Source organism: Anser cygnoides, chromosome 13 (genome assembly GCF_040182565.1).
Source record: "Anser cygnoides isolate HZ-2024a breed goose chromosome 13, Taihu_goose_T2T_genome, whole genome shotgun sequence".
Classification (NCBI taxonomy): domain Eukaryota; kingdom Metazoa; phylum Chordata; class Aves; order Anseriformes; family Anatidae; genus Anser; species Anser cygnoides.
Window position 1 is genome coordinate 1,811,406 of NC_089885.1, and position 19,949 is coordinate 1,831,354.

Sequence of the window (19,949 nt, forward strand, 5' to 3'; positions counted from 1 at the left end):
TTTTTCCTAGCTCTAGACCTCCTAGCTCTAGACCTCTTCAATTCCCTTGCCCTTTCTTAACATAAGTTCTAATTGTTTTGATATACTAAACGGTTTATTTGGGTACATAACACTCATTTTAGCAGCTATTCTAATCGCTGACTTTGAAAACACCAGCCCGGGGTTTAACCACATAGCATCTTTACCTTTCACAGAGACACAGCCATCTAATTGATACCTAGCAATAACAAGCCACTGACAGGTAAGCATTAAAATGTGATTGCTCTCCTTTGAAAATGAGCAGGCAAGCACCTGCTCTTCCTAATGCAAATCGCAGATAATATTGCCTATCCAGGAGTAAAACAAAGTCCCCGTTATCAGCAAATAAATGGGCACATTTGTATTGCTAATGTCTATGAATGGCTGGAAGGCTGGCTCCCTAACATGGGAGAGCTAGAAGCTGGTAACTAAACAATCTTGTTGGACAAATTTCCCAAAAAAAAAGGAAATTAGAAAATGAAATAATTTGTTTGGGTCTTAACAGGCTGAAAAGTACAGGAGGAACAACCCACAGTATTGGCGTTCTGCATAGACAGAGCTTCTAAAGCTTCCCGGCATCTGCCTTTGAGACGTTTTTTGGGTGGAACACAAAATGCACACCAGTGGCCTCCATCCCTTGTGCTCTGCTCTCAGGGCCCACAGCTCAGCAGGGGGAAGCAAAGTCTGTCTGTGCACCACAGTTCCTGGTTCTGCAAAGCTGCTGCCTGATCGATGAGCTTGGGAGAGCTAAAGGTAGGAGCCTCCCCAGCAGCTGACAGTACTCTAACCCAGGGAAAGTGAATGAAACCAAAAGAGCAAGATAACTCACTACCAGATTAGCCTACAGCAGCCCTGGAAAGTCTTCCATGCCCTGAAGGTAGGCTTGCCACAGGCAGATAAGCAAAGCTCAAGTTCAGTACTGCTGGAAATGCTTTGTGCCTCCTTATTAAAAAATTCACACAGTTGGAGGTGAACTAATTGAGGTGGTGGAGACAGTCACACAGAAGGCATTTAAAATGTAATTAAGCCACGATCAGAAAAGGGACACAGAAGGGAGAAAGCACTCAAAATAGAGACTCCAGGGAAATACCAGATTCAAGCACAAATGAGAGCAACTGTGTATTGAACCACAAAGACATTTCCATATACAGAGAAGAAAAAAAAAAAAAAAAGGAAGTGTGCAGTCATTTTAGATAACTTTCATTAGCTTTAATGTGCCCCATAGAGATAGGTGTTCTGACTCGAAAAGGACCCTATCCTGCACCTGAGGGATTCTGAACCACACAGGGGATCGCAGAAGAACACTGCAGGATCAGTGTCTTGATTCCTTTGGCTTCATTCTGTAGAAGCGTGCTTTGCTTTAGCTCTGCTTTTTGCTGCTCTGGAAGGATTGCACCAGCCACTGTTTCATGTAGTGAAGAGCACAGCTCATGCGTATACAACTACGATATAAAGGAGGGGAAAACAAACAAAAAGAAGAGTAAAAATGTGTAATTATAAATATTACAATTTTGACCTCAGACATACAACAAACATCCCTTTTATGACAAAATCTGCAGAATAGAGAGGCTTAAAGTGAAAGCCTACAGAATTTAGTCCCTATTTCCCTTCAGCTTTAGCTGTTTTACAGAAATAAACGCATCAGAAAAAACACAAGCTACTACCTAGCCTTGTAACAAAAAAGGAAATGCTTAAACATCCTTTTCTACGAAGCTTTCTGTTATCTAACAGTTTTACATTTAAATAGACCTTAAAGCTCCTTTCCATTGCTTTTTCCTAATAAATTTGTTTCATGCAAACCTGCTGAGTTCAGTCTTCATGAGTAACAGTGTCCCTATAGGGCACAAGTCCCGTGTGGGTTTTGCCTTTCTTGGTGTTATCTACCATTCAGTACGGTCTCATTTCCCTGCCAGCTGCTTCACTATTTCCCAAGCTGTACCACCTCGTACTGTGCCTGATATGAGACATGGCAGTGACAGCACAAATAGGAAACAACCAGCACAGCCAAGCAGGACGACTGGCAAAGGCTGCAAGCAGTATATCGAGAAGTGGCTGTGAGGAAAAAAAACACCACACATTTGTTTGTAGAAGCTTAAATCACTTCTCTCTAAAAACATAGCAAGATCCTCTCTGACTGTACTGGTCTTGCAAAGCAGTCTGACTTATTCTGGTCAATACACGAAGAACTGATCAATGAGTTAGGATGAGATGCCCTTTAATGGCAGAACTTACAGTGGAGAGGGGAAGAAGGAAGAAAAGGCTTGGACTTAGTGGCTTTGAACAGGAGGAAGACTCAGTACCACCAATGATGAACAGGGAGTTGCAGTGCTGTAATGAAGAAAGCGAGCACAGTACAAAGAACCTTTTTCTCCGTGCTAATAAAAGATACTCCTCTGAACCATCTTTTCTACAAGTACATTCAGAAGAGTATGTACATCATGCATCAATGAAATCTTCCCTCATCTCTCTGGTTTATTTCACTTGAAAATGGGCAATGCACAAACAGCAAGGAACAAATGGGTGGACTCCATGACAGAAATTAGAACATCAAGTGAAAAGCAACCTGATGATGCACTGCTACAGAAAAATTTAAGAGATACTGGCCAGAAAACTTCACAAATCAGTGTTTTTCTGTTTTATAGACCTGCCTTCTTGCTTAGGCTAGTTTGCTAAAATTACAGTAGGCAGATTTGTTAAGCAAGTTTGAGGATTTTTTTTTTTTTCAAAATGATACAAACACTGTAAAATTATCTTGCATGTTGCCAAAGACGCCAAGTCAGTAAATACATCACTTGCAAAGCACCTATTACTGAAGTCTGACCATTTCAGACACTGACTGATCTCTTGCCACTGCTGCTGCAGCTACTTTTAAAGTGTAATATATAATTACACAAAAGAAAGACAACAACCTTTATATTCATTTTTTTTCCCCTCCTTGAGCAGGACTTAATAGCCATTAAAATATATTTTATGTATATAATTCATTTAAAGAGACCATAAAATTAAACTGAAACATAGGTACTTGCTAGCAACATTATTCCAACTGGAAGTCCAGACCAATCCATTCCTATAGCCAGTTTAAAGACTGACTTTTCTTTTAGTACCTATAATCATTGAGAAAAACTTGAAAATATTGGAATATTATGTCTGAACACTCTATTGCAATACACATTCTAAAGTGGAGCACCAAGTTCCAGCAAAGCATCACCTTGTTTCTGCCCACTGCACTCTTTCTCCCCATTCCGGTGTGCAGTTTAAGGTAGCACGTGTAAACATGAGTGGCAGATGCCTCTTTTTCCTTTTCCTAGAACATCCACAAGTGTATAAAGGCAGTGTTTTTTAATCCTCATCATGGTCATCTGACCCCATCTGATACCCTGGTGCTGGAGCATTAGTAAAGCATGAGGAACCATAAGCTTCACGCTGCCAGAACAGTGCCAGAAATGACTGGTGGTGTGAGAAGTTTGGTTTGAGTGGAGCTGTTCGGGGATGATGATAATTATCTGTCAAATGAATATTCATCACACGGGCAAATCCAAGGCTGAGTAATACTTCACTGCAGAGCAGGAACAATGCTATGGAGAAGTTGGCCAAAGCAGACATGGCTCGCTCTGCACTGAGCTCTGCTGCAGCTGTAGGATATACAGATGGGTGCCAGGAATTCATGAACTGGAGAAACAGCCTGCAGTAAGCAGACCTGTCCCCTACGTTAGTCTTACCAACAAAGCAGAAAATACAAACCAGAAAATTAGCTAAATAAGCTTTTATATCCCTGAAGGCATGCTCAGCCCTACTGCAATAAATATGTTGCTTCTGTTGTTTCTGGAAGAAGTAAATAGCATGGAGGTGTCCAATGTCACCCTCTCCTTTTCTCCCCAACTCCAACATCTCCTGTCACAGACCATCTTGTTTATTTAGAGTAACAAAAATTTTCAGAGGCAGCCATTTCAAATGTACAGCCTGTCTGCTGATGTCTTTGCTAGTGGCACAACCCTCCGGCTAGCTGAGGGAAACACCTGGCAACTGACTCAGAGGAACAATAGCCACCACGGTGTGACTGAAGGAGGAGAGTTTATTTCTATTTATGAGCATTAAAAAAAAAAAAAAAAGTTATCAGATTCAAAAAAGCTAGAAAAGGTTTGTGTGCCAAAAATCCACTACTCTTTTTTAAAAGAAATTGCATTGTGCTATGCCGCTACTACACACATACCCTTCTGTATTTATACACACATTCGTAGTAAAGTATTTGAAAACTATCACAGAAGCGAATAATAGGACATTATTGACAAAAATTAAAATTAATTCCTGCCTCCACCACCCGAACAGAATAATTCAATGCATGTAGGGCAATATATGATCCTTTGATTCCTACTAGAAATAATTACATAAACATGAACTTCTTTAATTTCTTTACTAGGTGGGTTGAATGTCTGTACCAAAGTTACATTCCAGAAGATCAGATTACCAGTGTCCTGATCTAATTTTTATTTTTATTTTTTAAAAAGTTCTATTGTTTTGAATACAGCAGCATAAGAAGTTATTTTTTTCTTTTTCTTCACGCCAATGGATGGTGAAATAAAGAGGTCAAGCCAGCAAACATCATTAATTTTATGCAAGTGTTTGAAAGGAAGGAAAAAATATGTTCAAATCTAATCAAATGTAAATATTTTAAACAATATTTGGAGATTCTCTTTGATCAGAATTCAAGAATTCTCATCCCTTAGAAAACTGAATGCATCTTTCACAGGCCATAAAAAGATGTCTGAAGAAAGAAAACTACATTATTTCCTGAACTTTTATTGTTAATTATATTTCTAGTTATGAATGGTTACCTGTATTATTTACCTCTTTCAAACAATATTGAAACAATTGTGCAAGCCCCTTGATCAAATGCCAGAGGTACAGAATTCTAAAGTTAATCAGTGTAAGTGCAAGTAAGCTTCTATTTTTTTGGAATCAGAAAAAGAAAACAAGAAGCTACTACCTAAATCAAATGAATTAAGAAACGAACATAACAGTGAATGATCATTCACTATGTGATATGAATTTCCATTTCTAGAACTTTTATATGTAACAAAATCTACTTCTGGGCTACATTTTATTAAATTATGCTATGTAGAAAATCTCACATGATTTTTTTTTCTGTAATTTCAAATGAACAGGAATTCATATTTTTACACACTTCTAAACACCAACTGCTTTCATCCTTTTAAAATATTTGGAAGCGAGGGAGCCTTAAGCATTTCTGGCAATTATTCTGCTGCTTATGTTGCTGTCCATACGAACTGTAAGCAATGAAAGCCAAAACCATCAATAATGGAGAAAAGCTAGAAAGCTTAAATAAAACTCTCCCATAAATCATGTAGTTTAAGCACACTGGGCCATATTATTCTCTTATTTTGGTCACTTTTAGACCAGTGCATCTTCATTTGTATAATAAAAGTAATCGTAAATTGTGTCTGATCAAGTGAGAAAGAGTGCAGCAAATCCAAAGAATAAAGAATTCTCCATTCAGTGGAAGAATTGAAATAAATTTAAAAATCAGATGAAAATAAGAATAGATTAACCTCAGTGAGCTCAGCTAAATCCAACCTTGTCAACAGAAGTTTTGCAGACTATTTCATGATCTACAGCATTTTTTTCTCAGTGTTTGAGAAGACTACATTAATTTTTCATTTTGTGGTAGCCTTCTAAAGGAAAAGGCTACATATTTTTTGCAAGTGCAAGGATTCAAGCAGGGCCCCTCTATTGCCTGGCTACTTGTCCAAGAGGCAGCAGCATGTCCTTGGGTGCATATCATGCATACATACTTCGTGATGCATAGGGATGGCATCTACAGGAAAGTGTAATGACCCTGGACATCTCTAGGATTTTAAAGGTGATTCGTTGTTCTTTATTATTTGATTTCTATTATTTTAATTCTACTGTTAGGAAGCATTCTAAAAATTCCAGGAAAGACACTTTACTAAGTAAAGTACTTTAAAGACTGTTTGATCATGAAATATAGCACTCCCATTTATCTGCTTTGCAGGGAAAGCTCTGCAGAGTTTGTACCACACTTCTGTGTTAAGAAAGTGCTCACAGAAGGGAGGTACAGAGTCCTCTCCACTGCCAGGCCTGCAGGAAGGATGTTTTTGGCACTTTGGACTCAGAGACAGATTTGCCCCGCTTCCAGGGACCATGGGCAGCACAATCTGATGCTGCTTTTCTGCTCTCAGACAGGCTACAGCTGGAATTGTCAGTACTCGCTGTTTTATTGTGTAACTGATGCTTGGGGTGGTGAAAGAATCAATCTGTGGTGTTCAACATTACCTTATTCCTTTCATGCTGTTTTTTCCATCAGAGCTAAAGACGCTTCATCCACTTGCGGAACATTCCTAACGAGTGGCAGTCAGCAGGAAACTGATTTTTGAGCAGCTTCCAATAAAACTGAAGCTTTGAAAGAAGAACCTTAGATTTTAAATCACATCCACAATTTATTTCACATATAATGCCTTTAGAACAAAGTTCAAAAGTATTTGAGTCTAATTCTCAAAAGAAAAACTAATTCAAGCTCTAAATGAGTTAGAATACACCCATCCTGCTGCTTAACCACATTCCCAGCAATGTTACCAACTCGCTGAGCTACTTCTTGACAGTTCTTTATTTCACAAAATCTTCTGACAGATATGTATGAGAAACCCTAGGAAGAAATGTTATTTTGTTTCAGCATCTGCTCTATAAATGAACATAAGCAAACTAGACTTCTCGTTCCAGAAAATAAAATGGTTCTTTGTTTCAAGAGTGACATAAAAGACACAGCAAGAGTACCTACAATAAAATGGCTTGCAGGACAAATGCAGAGCTGTTCGCTTGCTCCCATGTTCTGTAATACTTGCTTAGCCATAAAGTCCTTATGTTTGTTCATATCTTTTTTTTTTTTTTTTTTTTTTTTTTTTTTTTACCTTACAACAAGTCATGGACACTTAAGTGTTACAGGAAGAGGTACTATTAATATAACAAGAGCGTTTTGCAGGTATCATTTCAGGCTCTGAGAAGCAGAACCCCAAGCCAAAGTATGCAACATATTAACTCAAAAGCTTAAGCCTCTACTGTAGGTATTCCAGTAGTATTAGGTACAGGTTACTGTAAGGATTGCTATATCTTGGTTTCTCTTACAGTTACTCTCCCCTTCTGAGTTTTATTTCTATGATTCCTGGCATTTTATACCATGGAAAATTGGTGATTCAGAGAAGAGAATGGGAATTAGGATTGTCTTTTGTATCTGTACACTGACAAATGGATTGTTAAGCTTGTGTAATGTCTAGAGAATGCTTTTTTATTCCTTAAATGAGATTTGTTAGCAGGGGATTGGAAACGCGCTGTGATCCTTCTCTCATTTATTTCTTTTCTCAGTAGTTTTCTCTTGTTTTTCCCCTTTGTCAGATATTCACTTTTAAAATCAAAAGAATTACTGATGAGAATGAAGCTACTTTTGATACTACAAGGCATTTTTTTTAACTAAAATGATGGTACACACTGTGAGGTTGGAAGCAGCACTACAGGAATGGTGCCAGCAGGTTACAAGGTTTTGTAACACATTTGAGATCCTGTAAGGGAGCACCCACTCCAGTCTTGGGGGAAAACTCTCTTTGTACATTGAGTTTTGCTTGTGTACTTTGATTTGATGAGGGGAAGGAAAAGTATTCCCTCCATAAGGTTTTAAATGAAGCCTCAAAATGCAGTTTCCTCACCCCAGTTATTCCAAGGAGAGAAATTTCCAATTGGCAAATCAAGAAAGACCGTCCTGAAGAGGCCTGAAACTAAGTGCTTCTTTTCCTTTCCTTAGAGTCTGCAGATACTCCCCGTGCAGAAGAGACTGCTGAAGTCCAGGCAGCCGCAGGGAAGTGCTCGTCACACTGTTTTTCTCTGGGAGACAGTAACATCATCATCATTAGACCACAACAAGCCAAAGAAAGCACAGCGCAGCACAACAGGAATCCGTATTTTTGGGAGGGAATACAGGAGGAGACAACGGGCTAAAGCTTTAGGAGTGTGGATTCTTTTACTCTGCCTCACATGTAACCTTTTTTTGGGGAGCTTGAAGCTCATAAACACTCAGACCAGATGGTGTAACACAGCAACACGAGATGGAGCTTATTAGCTATCACTTCTGTCCATTAGTGTACAGGCCAGAAACCTGCAGGACCTCTAAACCACGCTCTGCTGACAGCTGAGTCCCTTTCACAAGGAGAGTGCACGGTACAGGCTGCGTGTGCATCATCACAGACACCGCTGCTGTGCTGTGCTTCAGGTTGCTGCTCTGAAGTGCGCAGGTACAAAAGCTGCTTCAATTAACTTCCCAGGAGACTTTCTAAATTACTGAAATAACATTGCATACAACATTAAAAGGCTAAAAGTTATATGTCTGGCATTTACAAACAAGAGACCAGAACCTGATGATACGAAGTACCTAGACGTTTTTAATACAAGACCTATCTAATAATAATGTATTACCAAATAAAATCTTCTCTATTTTCTTAAACGATGGAGTTTCCAGGAGATTGCTCACAAAAATAATTGGTTTCCTTTGTAGTTAACCTGTTCCTACCTTCTCCTTCCAAACCTTGGGAATGCTTCGTTCCATGATAACACAATCACCTCCCACAACATGTCAATATGCAGCTCTAAACAAATTACGCACTTTAAATTAAAAATAAATAAATAATTATAAATCCCGCCCTTCAATAACCCACAATTCTCATCATACAGAAATCACTGGGAGCAGAAGTAAACTAGCACCCAAGGTATTCAAAACTACCTCACTTCTACAAGATTGCGTAGCAGTGATTCTTCTAAGGGAGATTTTTCCTTTCCATTTTACATTTTTCCTTCTCCTTTTCAAAACTACTGATCTCCCCTCCAAGTGCAAACATTACCATGTCCTGTCTACATGTCAATAACCATTCTGATGCTCTATATTTTGACAGTCTTTATTCACTGAATAATACTGTCAAGGGCTCTAAAACATGCAACTAGCAGGTAGGAGCTTTATTGAACTCTTCTATCCTGCTCTGTCCAACACCAGCTCAGCATCGACAATACTTGTGTGCTGCCTTCTTAATACCAACCAGAGTTTGGGAATGCCCCCGACACAACATTTTCCCTTCTTACACTGCCTTCGTGGAAGTTTCAAAGCACCAAGTCCCGTATTCATGCGGATAAGACTCAGCTTTCCAAGTTTCAGTAAAGTTATGCCAAATTGCACAGGCTGTAAATATGAGTGTCAAGTAATCAACTGTTCCAAATGTCTACTAGAAATGCCAAACCTCACAGCCATTCTGCTGGCATCCATCTCGTCCCAGAGGGCTCCTGAGACCATGAACTTAAGCTATGCTTAACTATTATTCTAGTGTTTTATAGAAGGGAAAAAGCTGATAAAAATTGGCTTCTTTATCTTTATAGGTCATTTAAAAATAAAGTAATAGAAACAAAGAGCAAGTGCTATATACAGCCCAAATTCTACTCTCCATGGCTCTGGTACAAACACGAAACAGATCTGCAGGCCCAAACGGATTTACATAATTCTTAAATCAGAGAATAATATGGGTATTATGTAAAAAGCTTTTGCTACTTTGCAGATGAACAGAAAACACCATGACATTTTCCTGACAGGACAATTTCTACCCATCCTTGTCAGCATGCCTTATATTTATGTCTCTGATGGTAAATAAAAGTGTTTTGACTGGTCACATGAAGTTAGAAGTAGCATGTGTTTAAATCTTCCTTCCTGGTAAGCTTAAATTTGCTGAACTGTGAAGCATAACAAAGCAGACCACCGGTTCCTGCCCTCCACATGTAGTTTCTCCTTCCTAGGGAAAGAAATTGCTATTCAGCACCAGGACATGTCTGTTGCCTACATATCCGCATCTGAGCTGCAATGCTACGGAGTGCAGGAATGAGAATCTGATGGCAACAGCAGTGAGCTAAAAAAAATAAATCGGGGATGAAGCAGAATTGGGCTCATGCTGAAGAGACATTTGTAACCTACACCTCTTCGTGAAGCCCATAGGCTTCGTTCAAGGAAGATTTTGAACATCAGCTTGACCTATTTACCTCTTGCTCCTTAAGACAATTTCATATAACTTCTCCAAAACATCTACCAGCCTACAGCTCTTGTCCTACAAAGATGAGTTTTCCTCAGTTCTTGAACTAAAAGCAGAAAACGTAATTCTTTTGTGAAGCACTCTAAAATGTCCTTTCCCAGAATACAAGCAATGCTGACTTTTTCCAGACAGATTTACCGGAAAATGTTTGCTGTTGGATTCTCTTCCTAGGAATAAATCCAGTTTGCCTTGCCCATAATGCAGTTCAATGTATCTTGCCAGGAAATACACATTTGTCTAACCAGAAATTTACTGCCATATGCTCATTTTGTTAACGATCAATAAACTTGATCATGCCAATGACTCAATCCCAGATGCTTATCCTATCAGGGATTCATTCCTCTAAACCAGTGTTTTCTACAAATCTATAATTAGCCTAAAAGCAATAAAGCCTTTGTAGGGCCAATATTTGTGGAATACAACTCCTTTCATATTTACTTTGATGGAAACACAGAAAGCTGTAGAAGAAAACAGTTTTAATGATGTAAACGTGTCACAAATAAGCTCAATGTGAAAATGTGTTTGGTACATTTGTGAGAACTTTTTTCCTCACAGCCAGGTCCATCAATGAGTTTTCTAGCAAGAACAACATTTCTGATGTTTTTTGCCTTCTCTACCCTATCTCTTTCAAGTACAAAACACTGTGTTACCAATTCTTCCAAGAGTTAATTTACTATGTTTGCCAATAACCACAAGCTATATGATACTGGGTCTGCCAGGAAATCACTTCATAACATCTTCTTGCCAGGATGAGATACTGTAGATTTACATATCTTCAGATAAACAGGAGTTTGAACATTCCAGTGATTAAAAAAATGTATTTTAAGATGCTCTCATTATACAATTAGCACTGACTCTTCAGGAGAGAATGACACTGTTGGGAGAGTTTTGTACCTGTTCGTACGGAGTTCTTAGGCCAGCAAACCTTAACTCATCTTTGAACAGTCTGTGGTGTCATTTGTTAGGTCTAAATTGTCTGCTAACTACAAGGTTCTGACACAAATAACCCCAGAGATGCAACTGATCTTGTAACGCATGCTTCAGGATGGACATCAATAGTAGACCTCAGGAATACCATATAGAAATCATTGCTTAAATGATCAATAGATTAGATTAAGATCTAGATTAAGCTTGTGATAGATTAATTCCATATTGGCTGCTGAGTTTTTCTTTCATATTGCTATCTATTAGATTTGTGAAAAATGACTAAGAAATCTTTGAGGAGTTAAGATTTGAGATAAAACTTCAGGAATTGCAAGGAATATAAGAATAGTGCAAAAGTTAAGTATTTTGTATTTGGGTATTGTTTGCAATGTTTAAAACCAAGAAACTTAAAATTTCCAAGATCACATAGCTTTTCAAACAAAACTTTTGACATGAAAAGATGTTTTCAAAAATACTAGCAATGTTAGTCAATACTGCAGGATGTATCTGAGACCTCTGTAAACATTTCCTTTGAGTTCACGCTATGCAGAGTTCTGGTTTATACAGATTGTCTATATATGCAAACACAAATACCCACGCATCATAAATTTACATAACCTCAGATTACAATCAAAAGTTTTCATAGAAATAAGTCCTGAATATTGGCAGTAACAATGAAATAGTCAAACTGCTCGTAAATGAAACGAAACAAACAAAAACCTTCAAGAAATTGCTGAGCTGTATCAATATTTTGAGCTACAAATCAATGTAATTCTGAAGCTATTTACTACGTTCAGAAGTGCCCAGTCTATTCCATATAAGCTACTGTGGTTAGGTAGCAGAATACAATGTCTTTATGGACATTAATACAGATACAAATTCTTCCAGTTTCCATAAACATTTAAATTAATGATTCTTTTCACAAAAACAAAATCAGCACAAACATGTACACCTATGTTTGTTCCTGGTACAAGCTTCTCTCTATTAATTTTTTATTCTGAAGTGTTCTTCTCACATTCCATCATTAGAATTCATGTTTGACTGCTGTCTCACTCATCACCATTATCACTGTATTCATGACTGTTACTATGTGCCTGTTTTCTCAACTATTCTCACACCTTTCATGCATGAAGTTCATGGATTTTACCCTAATTTTGCAATCCATTAGTTCATCAATTACTGGGTACTATTTCAACTGCAGCTTGCAGCTACAGAAGAATACCTGCAGATAAATTGGGGGTGCCCCTTTAACTTAAAAAAAAAAATAGAATTTTTAATATTTAGAATTTTCTCAGCCTTAAGTCTTTCTTCAGACAATGATAGTCTGAAGCAATTGCACGCTATAGCTTTCTCCTTGCAGAACAATCCTTTTTGAAAAGAGGGACCATGGGTTTTCTGGTTTTGTTTTACATTCCAAGGATGTGCCAACCATGAGAAAAAGTTTGCTAATGATTCTGAGGAGGAACTTTAGAAAAGAATGCATAGAAAACAAATTCCATATACAATTTAATGGATTTGTGCCAGCTGCATAGTCCAAAACAGAACTTTTTTTTTTTTTTTAAACCTCTCAATACTGACTGAGCAAATATCAAGAATCACCAGGAACTCTGGCTGTCCTTTTGGAAACAGTACATTAGAACTGCAATTAAATCAAACTCTGGCTGCAGTCTGAAATTTTACACTCAGCTTTACAACCTTCTTTGCTTTTGCCTGAATTTTGAACTCAACACATTTTACATTTCAAAGCAATGATGCTTGCCAGGCCAAACATTTGGGTTCAATTTGTGGCAGGACAAATCTATATGATTTAAATCAACACAGAGATACAGAGATGAATTTGTGGGAAGCTGAACAGATATATCTAGCAGTGCAGTTAGTAACTCGGTTGCAACAAACTGAATTTGTCAGAGGACAAAACCATGACTTCTAGCACAGCAACGTTTGACTGCATCCTCACAAACCAATATACAGGTGTATGTTTTAAAAAAGATCTTTTGTGCTCAATAAATATTACTTAACAACACACAGACCTAGACTTAATTAAGGTAAGAAGATGCCTCAAGGTAAGCAAGTATTTAAGCACTGCCCTATGTATTGACAAACTACTGCACTCAAGAGCTTTGCTGCAAAAGTAGGCATCAAGCTTCATACTCTAGTTTGAACCGGTACAATACTGCATTGCTTCTAAAAAGGAAAATACAAATGCTTGTAAAATAGAAGACTTGAAAATTTGTGTGATATCTCCTAAAAATTAATTTGCCTGGAAAAATCTTGGCCCATATATTTCCAATAAAATCATTTTACAACGTGAGTGTAAAATACTTAGTATGCTAAAGCATCCATCTGGTTCCTAACACACCAGTCCTGAATAAGTGAGGTAAGTTCATGCCTGACAATTTCTTGCAGAAATGCACACTAATTTGTTCATTTCTCCAAAATTATTAACATGATTGCTTTCAGAGGCACTGTTCTGGAAGAATAAATTCAGCATAGGCCGCACAGACTGGTTTCCTATGCCTGAGCAGAGTGATCACGACCCTTACATACTTGTCCGAGCTGGTGGAGCTACAGCTAGCACGGGTCCCAGCAGCAGTAAAGCTCTGTCCTCAAGGAGCTCTTCAGAGGCCTGACAATGCAGAGGCAATGCTTTCAGTGCTCGAGTTGTCAGGAACAAGGTAGTTGCTTTAAGTAGGTCTACAAGTACATTTGCATCATCTCCAGCACAGCAGCACAGACACATCTTAGTTAACCGAACTCTCCTGACAAGTGCAAGATCATTTGTCATGAGCCAAACATGATGGTGAAGTTTTCTACAGAATACTTTGTTGAGATTTGTATTCGTGACTTCTTCCTTCTCAATACTGCAGTTTTGTAACTCTCTGGAGGGACCATATATACATGTATGGAGGCTATCTCTAGCAGTGAGCTATCATTTCTTTCATGAATTACAGGTACCTTCAGACAACATCAGCACTACAAATGTAGCTTGATTCAGAATATCTGCCATAAAACCAGAAAGACTATAAGAGCTATGTAGCACAATCATTCTCATTTTTTGCATTAATTTACACATCACAGAGGAAACAATTTTTTCCATCTTCAAAAGCGTATTTGTGATTTGCTTGTCAAAAAAAATAATTTAATACTCAGAAAATTTGGGAGAGACTTGGCTGCCTGAGGAGTGGAAGACTTTTTTTTTTTTTTTTTTTTTTAAAGTAAGTACAGAAATTATTAGCTGAGAAATAGTGGCCACACTAAAATGGATCAATTTAACCACTTCCTTGAAGAGCAGGCAGGGGTTGCTCAGAGATCTTTTATCTTTAAGGGGACAGACTGTCTGCTTCTGACAAGTACACCAATTCCTAAAAATACTCTTCTTGCACCACCACCCTGCCTGAATTTGTGATGGAGCTAAAGGCAACAGATAAGCCACTTGTCTGTACAAAGTGTGTTAAATGCAGCATATGGGTTACCACAAGAAGCAGTCTATCAGGGAGTGCTGCAGTAAATTCTTCCTATTTCCTTCCACTTCAGTCAGTTTTCAGCCTATATCTGTATCTAAATGGTAGCTTTTCCTAACCTTGGCTGCAACATCAGAAGCTCTCAAATGTTTATTCTAGACTTCTGTCCATATCATGCAAAAGGCTAAAATCAACCAACCAACCAAAAAGAACTCAACCACCTGCTTTTTTCTTACAGGACACAATAATTATTTTCAGTTTTACTCATAAAGCTTTATATATTTCAGGTTACTTATAAGATTACAGATTTTGTTAAGAGGATTGTTGCATATGAATTCATTGCAGACATAACGCAGAGATAACCTACAAAATCAAAGTTGATTTTGTACCCAAATCCACACAACACATGCAAAGGTAGTAAATAATTAACCAGGCAATGCTAGTGAGAAGAGTAGCCACTCCTAAAGAAAAATTTATCTGTAGCTATCACGTGATGGTCTGCTGTATGCTACTTGGTCCATACTGCCACAAAAGCACTTCTACTTGAAAAAAACTCCTATACTTCTAACATTGCAGTATGGTTAAAAAAAATACAGTAAGAAGTGTGTTATCACCACATGCCTCTGAAAACAAAATGGCTCCTTGCCTGCTGACATCATTATATTGCTTCATAGTGAGTAATCAAAAAGCCATTATTGTAATTAGTAGATAAAATAAACGATTTACCTTGCGTGGATTGGTCAATGGTTTTTCTTTTTCTGCTCTGACTGTTATAATTAAGTCTTAGCTCTTGGCTATACTCATTCAGAGTTTCTCTTGAATCGTAAGATTGTCTTTGCTTTCTGCCATCTTCGCTTTCATCTGAAGAACTTGTGTAAGTTAAATCCACTTCATGTTTAACTTTTGACAGTGGCTGGTAGGGTTTGCAGTCCATCTGCTCCATCTCTTATTAAATAGGCTCGAAGTCATGAAAACGAACAACTGGAAATCCTTAAGGAAATAGTCCTGGGGAAAAAATACAAACAATAATCAGTTTCAGATATCACATATAAATATTTAGCTCTCAAAGGCCCAATTTTATTTTTAGTAGATATGAACCAATTAAATTGTATTTATATCACCACAACCAAGGAAAGAATCTGCATATGTCTGATTTTACTGTCTTGCTCTTTAAAAATGATATTAAAACAACAATAACTTCAGAAACAAACAAAACCCCCATATCTTAAGTACTATCGCACTACACCAAGCAGTAATCGTGCAGTTATTGCACAGAGTATGTTACAAAACCACCGATTAGGTATTAAAGCTAGGATGGAACAGTTACTACTTCTCTAAAGAGGTGGATGTTTCATCAAGTGAAAATAACATCTTAATGTCTTTTAAAATATGAAGTATAGAAACCAGGAAGTTCACTGTTTTGAAGTACTCTCCTGTAAATAAAATGACATTTAGTGAAGAATAATAGGCTTCACAGTTTAGAAAACCATCAAGACTTAGTAAAAACAAGTATATGCCCCTCTGCTACTCCGCGAGAGCACACAGTAGTTCAGAAGGAGGACACTGCCTTTTCAGATTGTGTGGACATTTCAAGAAGAAGCTTCCGCCCTGCAGCACAACCCCCTTTTTCCTCCACATACCGTCTGAACCCTTACTGACGTGGGGGCCACGCTGATCCTCAGTGAAACCTTCCAAGATGCAGCTTGCAGTTGGGAATGTCATTGAAATGATGTTCAAATCCAATATCATTATAAACAAGTGGGCTGCAGATGCACATGCAACCTGTGCACTTGCTCTGCAACCTTGCTTTCATGAAGCTGTTCCTATCTCGCATTTTAATGTCAACTCTGCGATGAGATGACAGGAGTGCATGGAACACCTTTTACAGCAGAAGTACAGTTCACAGACAGTTAGCTCTGGTAAAGCAAGCTTGTATTTTTTTTTTTTTAAATTTTATTTTAACTGATGCTATTAACTTAGAAAACTAAACATAACAAGAAAGGCAGCTGTAAATATCAATGCTGGAGGACCAATACCATAGAAGTTCAGAGATTTTGCTTAACGAAAAAGCAATTGCTGACAGCTTTGTAATGATTATAATATCAGTGGCAGAGAGAGGTAATTTAATGCCTGATCTGGTACCAGCCCAACTGCCCCCAGGTGCACCAGGGACCTGTAACCCCACAAGTCCCCAGCTGCGAGCGTGCTACCTGAAACTCCAAAAGTGACCACAGAAAAAGAGAAGAGACAACAGAGAAACAAAAACATTACAGAAAGCACATTTTGTTAGAGGACTACAGAGATGAATTTAACTTCTGAAATTGACTGAAGTCTTGGAAAACCACTGATGGCAGCTGTTACTGTGTTCCAGCACAGCAAAAATTCATCTCCTGCTTGCGTGGGCTCCCAGTGCTTGTGAAAGGATTGGCACCCCGAGCAGGAGTGGCAAAAACACAGTGCATAGAGCAAGGAGGGAATAAATAAGGCTTCTGACACAGCAACAGGAGCACAAAAGCCAGGCGTGCTGATCCTGGTGGCATGGCAGAAGGGGAAAGCTCTGCAGTGGGGTCAGTGTGGTGAGCCTGCCCTGCTCTTCCACCCGCCACGTGCAGAAAGAGGTTAAAGACATGGCTTTGCTCAAAACAGACTCTCGGGGAGGTTTATCCAGTTGTTTAACCTGAGATGGAATAGCTCTCCAGAAACAAATGCAACACAGCATCTGAATAAAGAGTAGCATGTATATATTGTACATATATACATGTATATATAAAGTTCAGATCTCTTACACAGCAAAGTCGGTTTCAAAGCACCCAAGTCAATTAAAGCTCCTCAAGAGAGAAAAGGAGAACTAAAGAGCCAAGCTGAGCAAGCTGCCTGACTGCCAGAGACAAGCTGGCGGGCAAACGTGCTGGGGTTTCAACAACAAGCTCAAGGTTTCATGCTCAGGATTGATTGCACTGTATCAAGTTGGTGTTAAGATGCTTTTGTAGACAAGTTCCTACTAAGTGCTATTTGCTTTTCAAAAGCTATTTGCCTAAATAATTCACTGTTATTTGCCAACATTTCCCAAAGAAGTACTTACTTTATGAGTTGCTTTAATACTCCCACCTGCGATAGAAGAGCGCAAAGGTGCCGTGACTTAGAGGCACAGGGTTGGCTTAAAAGATTACCTGATGGCTCTGTAGAGATGGTTACTGACAGGGAAAAGCCTCCCCATACATCCTGTCTGACACAACACATGGAAAAGATGCTGGAGAAATCAGGGAAAAATGAGGAGGAATTATAAGGGCCTCTACCAAGAAGATGCAGGAGACAAGAGAAATTTTGCCATGGAGCAGCAAGCGCGAGGTGCCTCAGACACACGCAGTGCGTCCCTTTTCGGAAAGCACAGCAAACCTGACAAACTGAGCTCATCAGGGCAGTTTTAGAGCACACTGGTGTAAAATAACAACAATACAAAAAAAAAAGTCAGAAGGAAGACCAACTGCAGCCTGTCCAGCCAACTCTCCTCTTCCCACCCCATGCCAGTGCCACTGGCACCAACAGCCCGGAGCCTCGGGTGTCACGGGAAGCTCCAGCCTCCTTCCACATGATGACTGTGCTTGTGCTTCTTTTAGTTTTCTTTAGGGCATTAATGTGCCATAAAGCCACAACTACCTGGCCTGATGTGAAAGGAGGTGATAAATCATTTGTAAGAGCTGGAAAAATACTTCATAAAATTTTTCAACACAAAATGCTTTTACAAACCAGGAACACGCAGCAAAATACTGACCACGTCTTCAAGCTTTTCCACAGCAAGAGATTCCTTTAAATTTAATGAATGATGGTGAGTTATGGTAAGTTGAATTTAAACACTGGCAATCAAATACTTGACCTTATTCCGTATTTTGTTTGGAGAAAGACAACTCAATAAACAACAACCCAAAATGCTGGAGTAAACCAGGAATTTAAAGAATATTGCCTGGATGTTTACAAGGGTTTCTTCAAATAACTGGCCTTCAAGTAACTAAACAAAACACCCAGATGATCAATATCAAGTTGACCTTGTCAGCAAAATAATAAAGTCTCATCAAAGCTTACAGTTCCTCTAAGTGACCTTTGAATGAGCGTCTTAATGCTCTCCTCCTCACAGACCACTTTTTTGATCTTTTCATTAGTGTTCTTTCATTGAAATGCTTAACAGAATATTTAACGAAATATAGTTTTTATAAAGATACGTAAACATGTTACACTTAATACATAAAATATAGAAATAATGCATTTATTTAGGCGCTAAAACGCAGATAATACTCAACCATACTTTAAAACAGATCACACAGTTTACAATTAGATTTATGGAATACATAACTGATTTTAATTCCCAATGAAACATTGTTTCCAAAACCATCAAAAAGCTCTATTAGATGGGAGAACACCACATTAAGTCATGGAACTAATACAGATGTGTATATGGATTTACGGTTTTAATGTATGTTTTATGCATATGTTGTTTTAAAGACATGTTGTACGTCTGTTCAGAAATGATTTTCACATTCCACTTGCATTAAAACCCTCTTACACCACCTGCCCATTTTCACGTTCTCCGCAGATCAGGATCACAGAATCACAGAATGGTTTGGGTTTGAAGGGACCTTAAAGACCATATAATTCCAGATCCTACTTGCTTAGAAACACAACAAAATCAGGACAGCTGTGGCTTACCAGACAGCCTATGCCGAGGCTGTTTGCACATACTGATCAATAGGTATTTTATGAGAAAACTCAGGGTATGCATCTATACTGCACAGAAGCTCTGCACTCAAGCACAGGAACGCCACAGAGATCACATCACTTTAACAGAGCTTTGTATAAAATCCCATCGGGATGCTCTGATCGGGTGCCCATTTCATAAGATCTCCATACTGACTACCCACGACCAACCCCGTCAGATCACCAGTGGTATATCCAGATGGCTACCAGTAAAGCCAGACTTATTTAGAGATCAGGAACAAGAATATGAAGCACTGTAACCTGTTTTGGCCTCAACTGAGCATTAGGTCCAATACTCACATACTCCAAAATACATAGAATTAAAATTAAAATTAAAAGGTAATTGCAGTTATGATGCTGAAATATAACCAGGAAAGAGTAATTGTTTGCAACCTAAATTCAGAAGACAGCCTCATGTAATTCCATTTCGCACTCTCAGAGGGCTGTTCTATCAACCCCACCTGCACATTTGCTCAATTCCCTCACACATTTCTTTCCATTCAACATATACTGTTATCTGAAAGTTAGCATTTGCTTATTACATCTTCAGACCACTGATTTCTGAAAATGAACAACTAAGCAGAAATTGCATCGCTGTATACCTGAAGGCAAAAACAATAGTGCTGTTATTCTGCAAGTCTATTCTGATATA

The 19,949-nt window shown here is 38.4% G+C and overlaps 1 protein-coding gene across 17 annotated transcripts in view; it reads right to left on the minus strand.

Moving 5' to 3' along the window:
• Nucleotides 1-19,949, minus strand: part of TENM1 (teneurin transmembrane protein 1) — an 848,278-nt gene that overhangs the window by 232,927 nt on the left and 595,402 nt on the right. For 15 of the 17 annotated variants that reach the window (XM_048070576.2, XM_067005240.1, XM_067005241.1 and 12 more), the window contains one exon: nt 15,275-15,553. In XM_048070576.2, coding sequence (XP_047926533.1) covers nt 15,275-15,491 — 217 coding nt within the window. In that variant the 5' untranslated portion in view covers nt 15,492-15,553. Of the gene's footprint in view, nt 1-13,634; nt 13,714-15,274; nt 15,554-16,188; nt 18,604-19,949 lie in introns of those variants that run through there. The other 2 variants (XM_013185140.3, XM_067005249.1) reach the window with 2 other exon arrangements.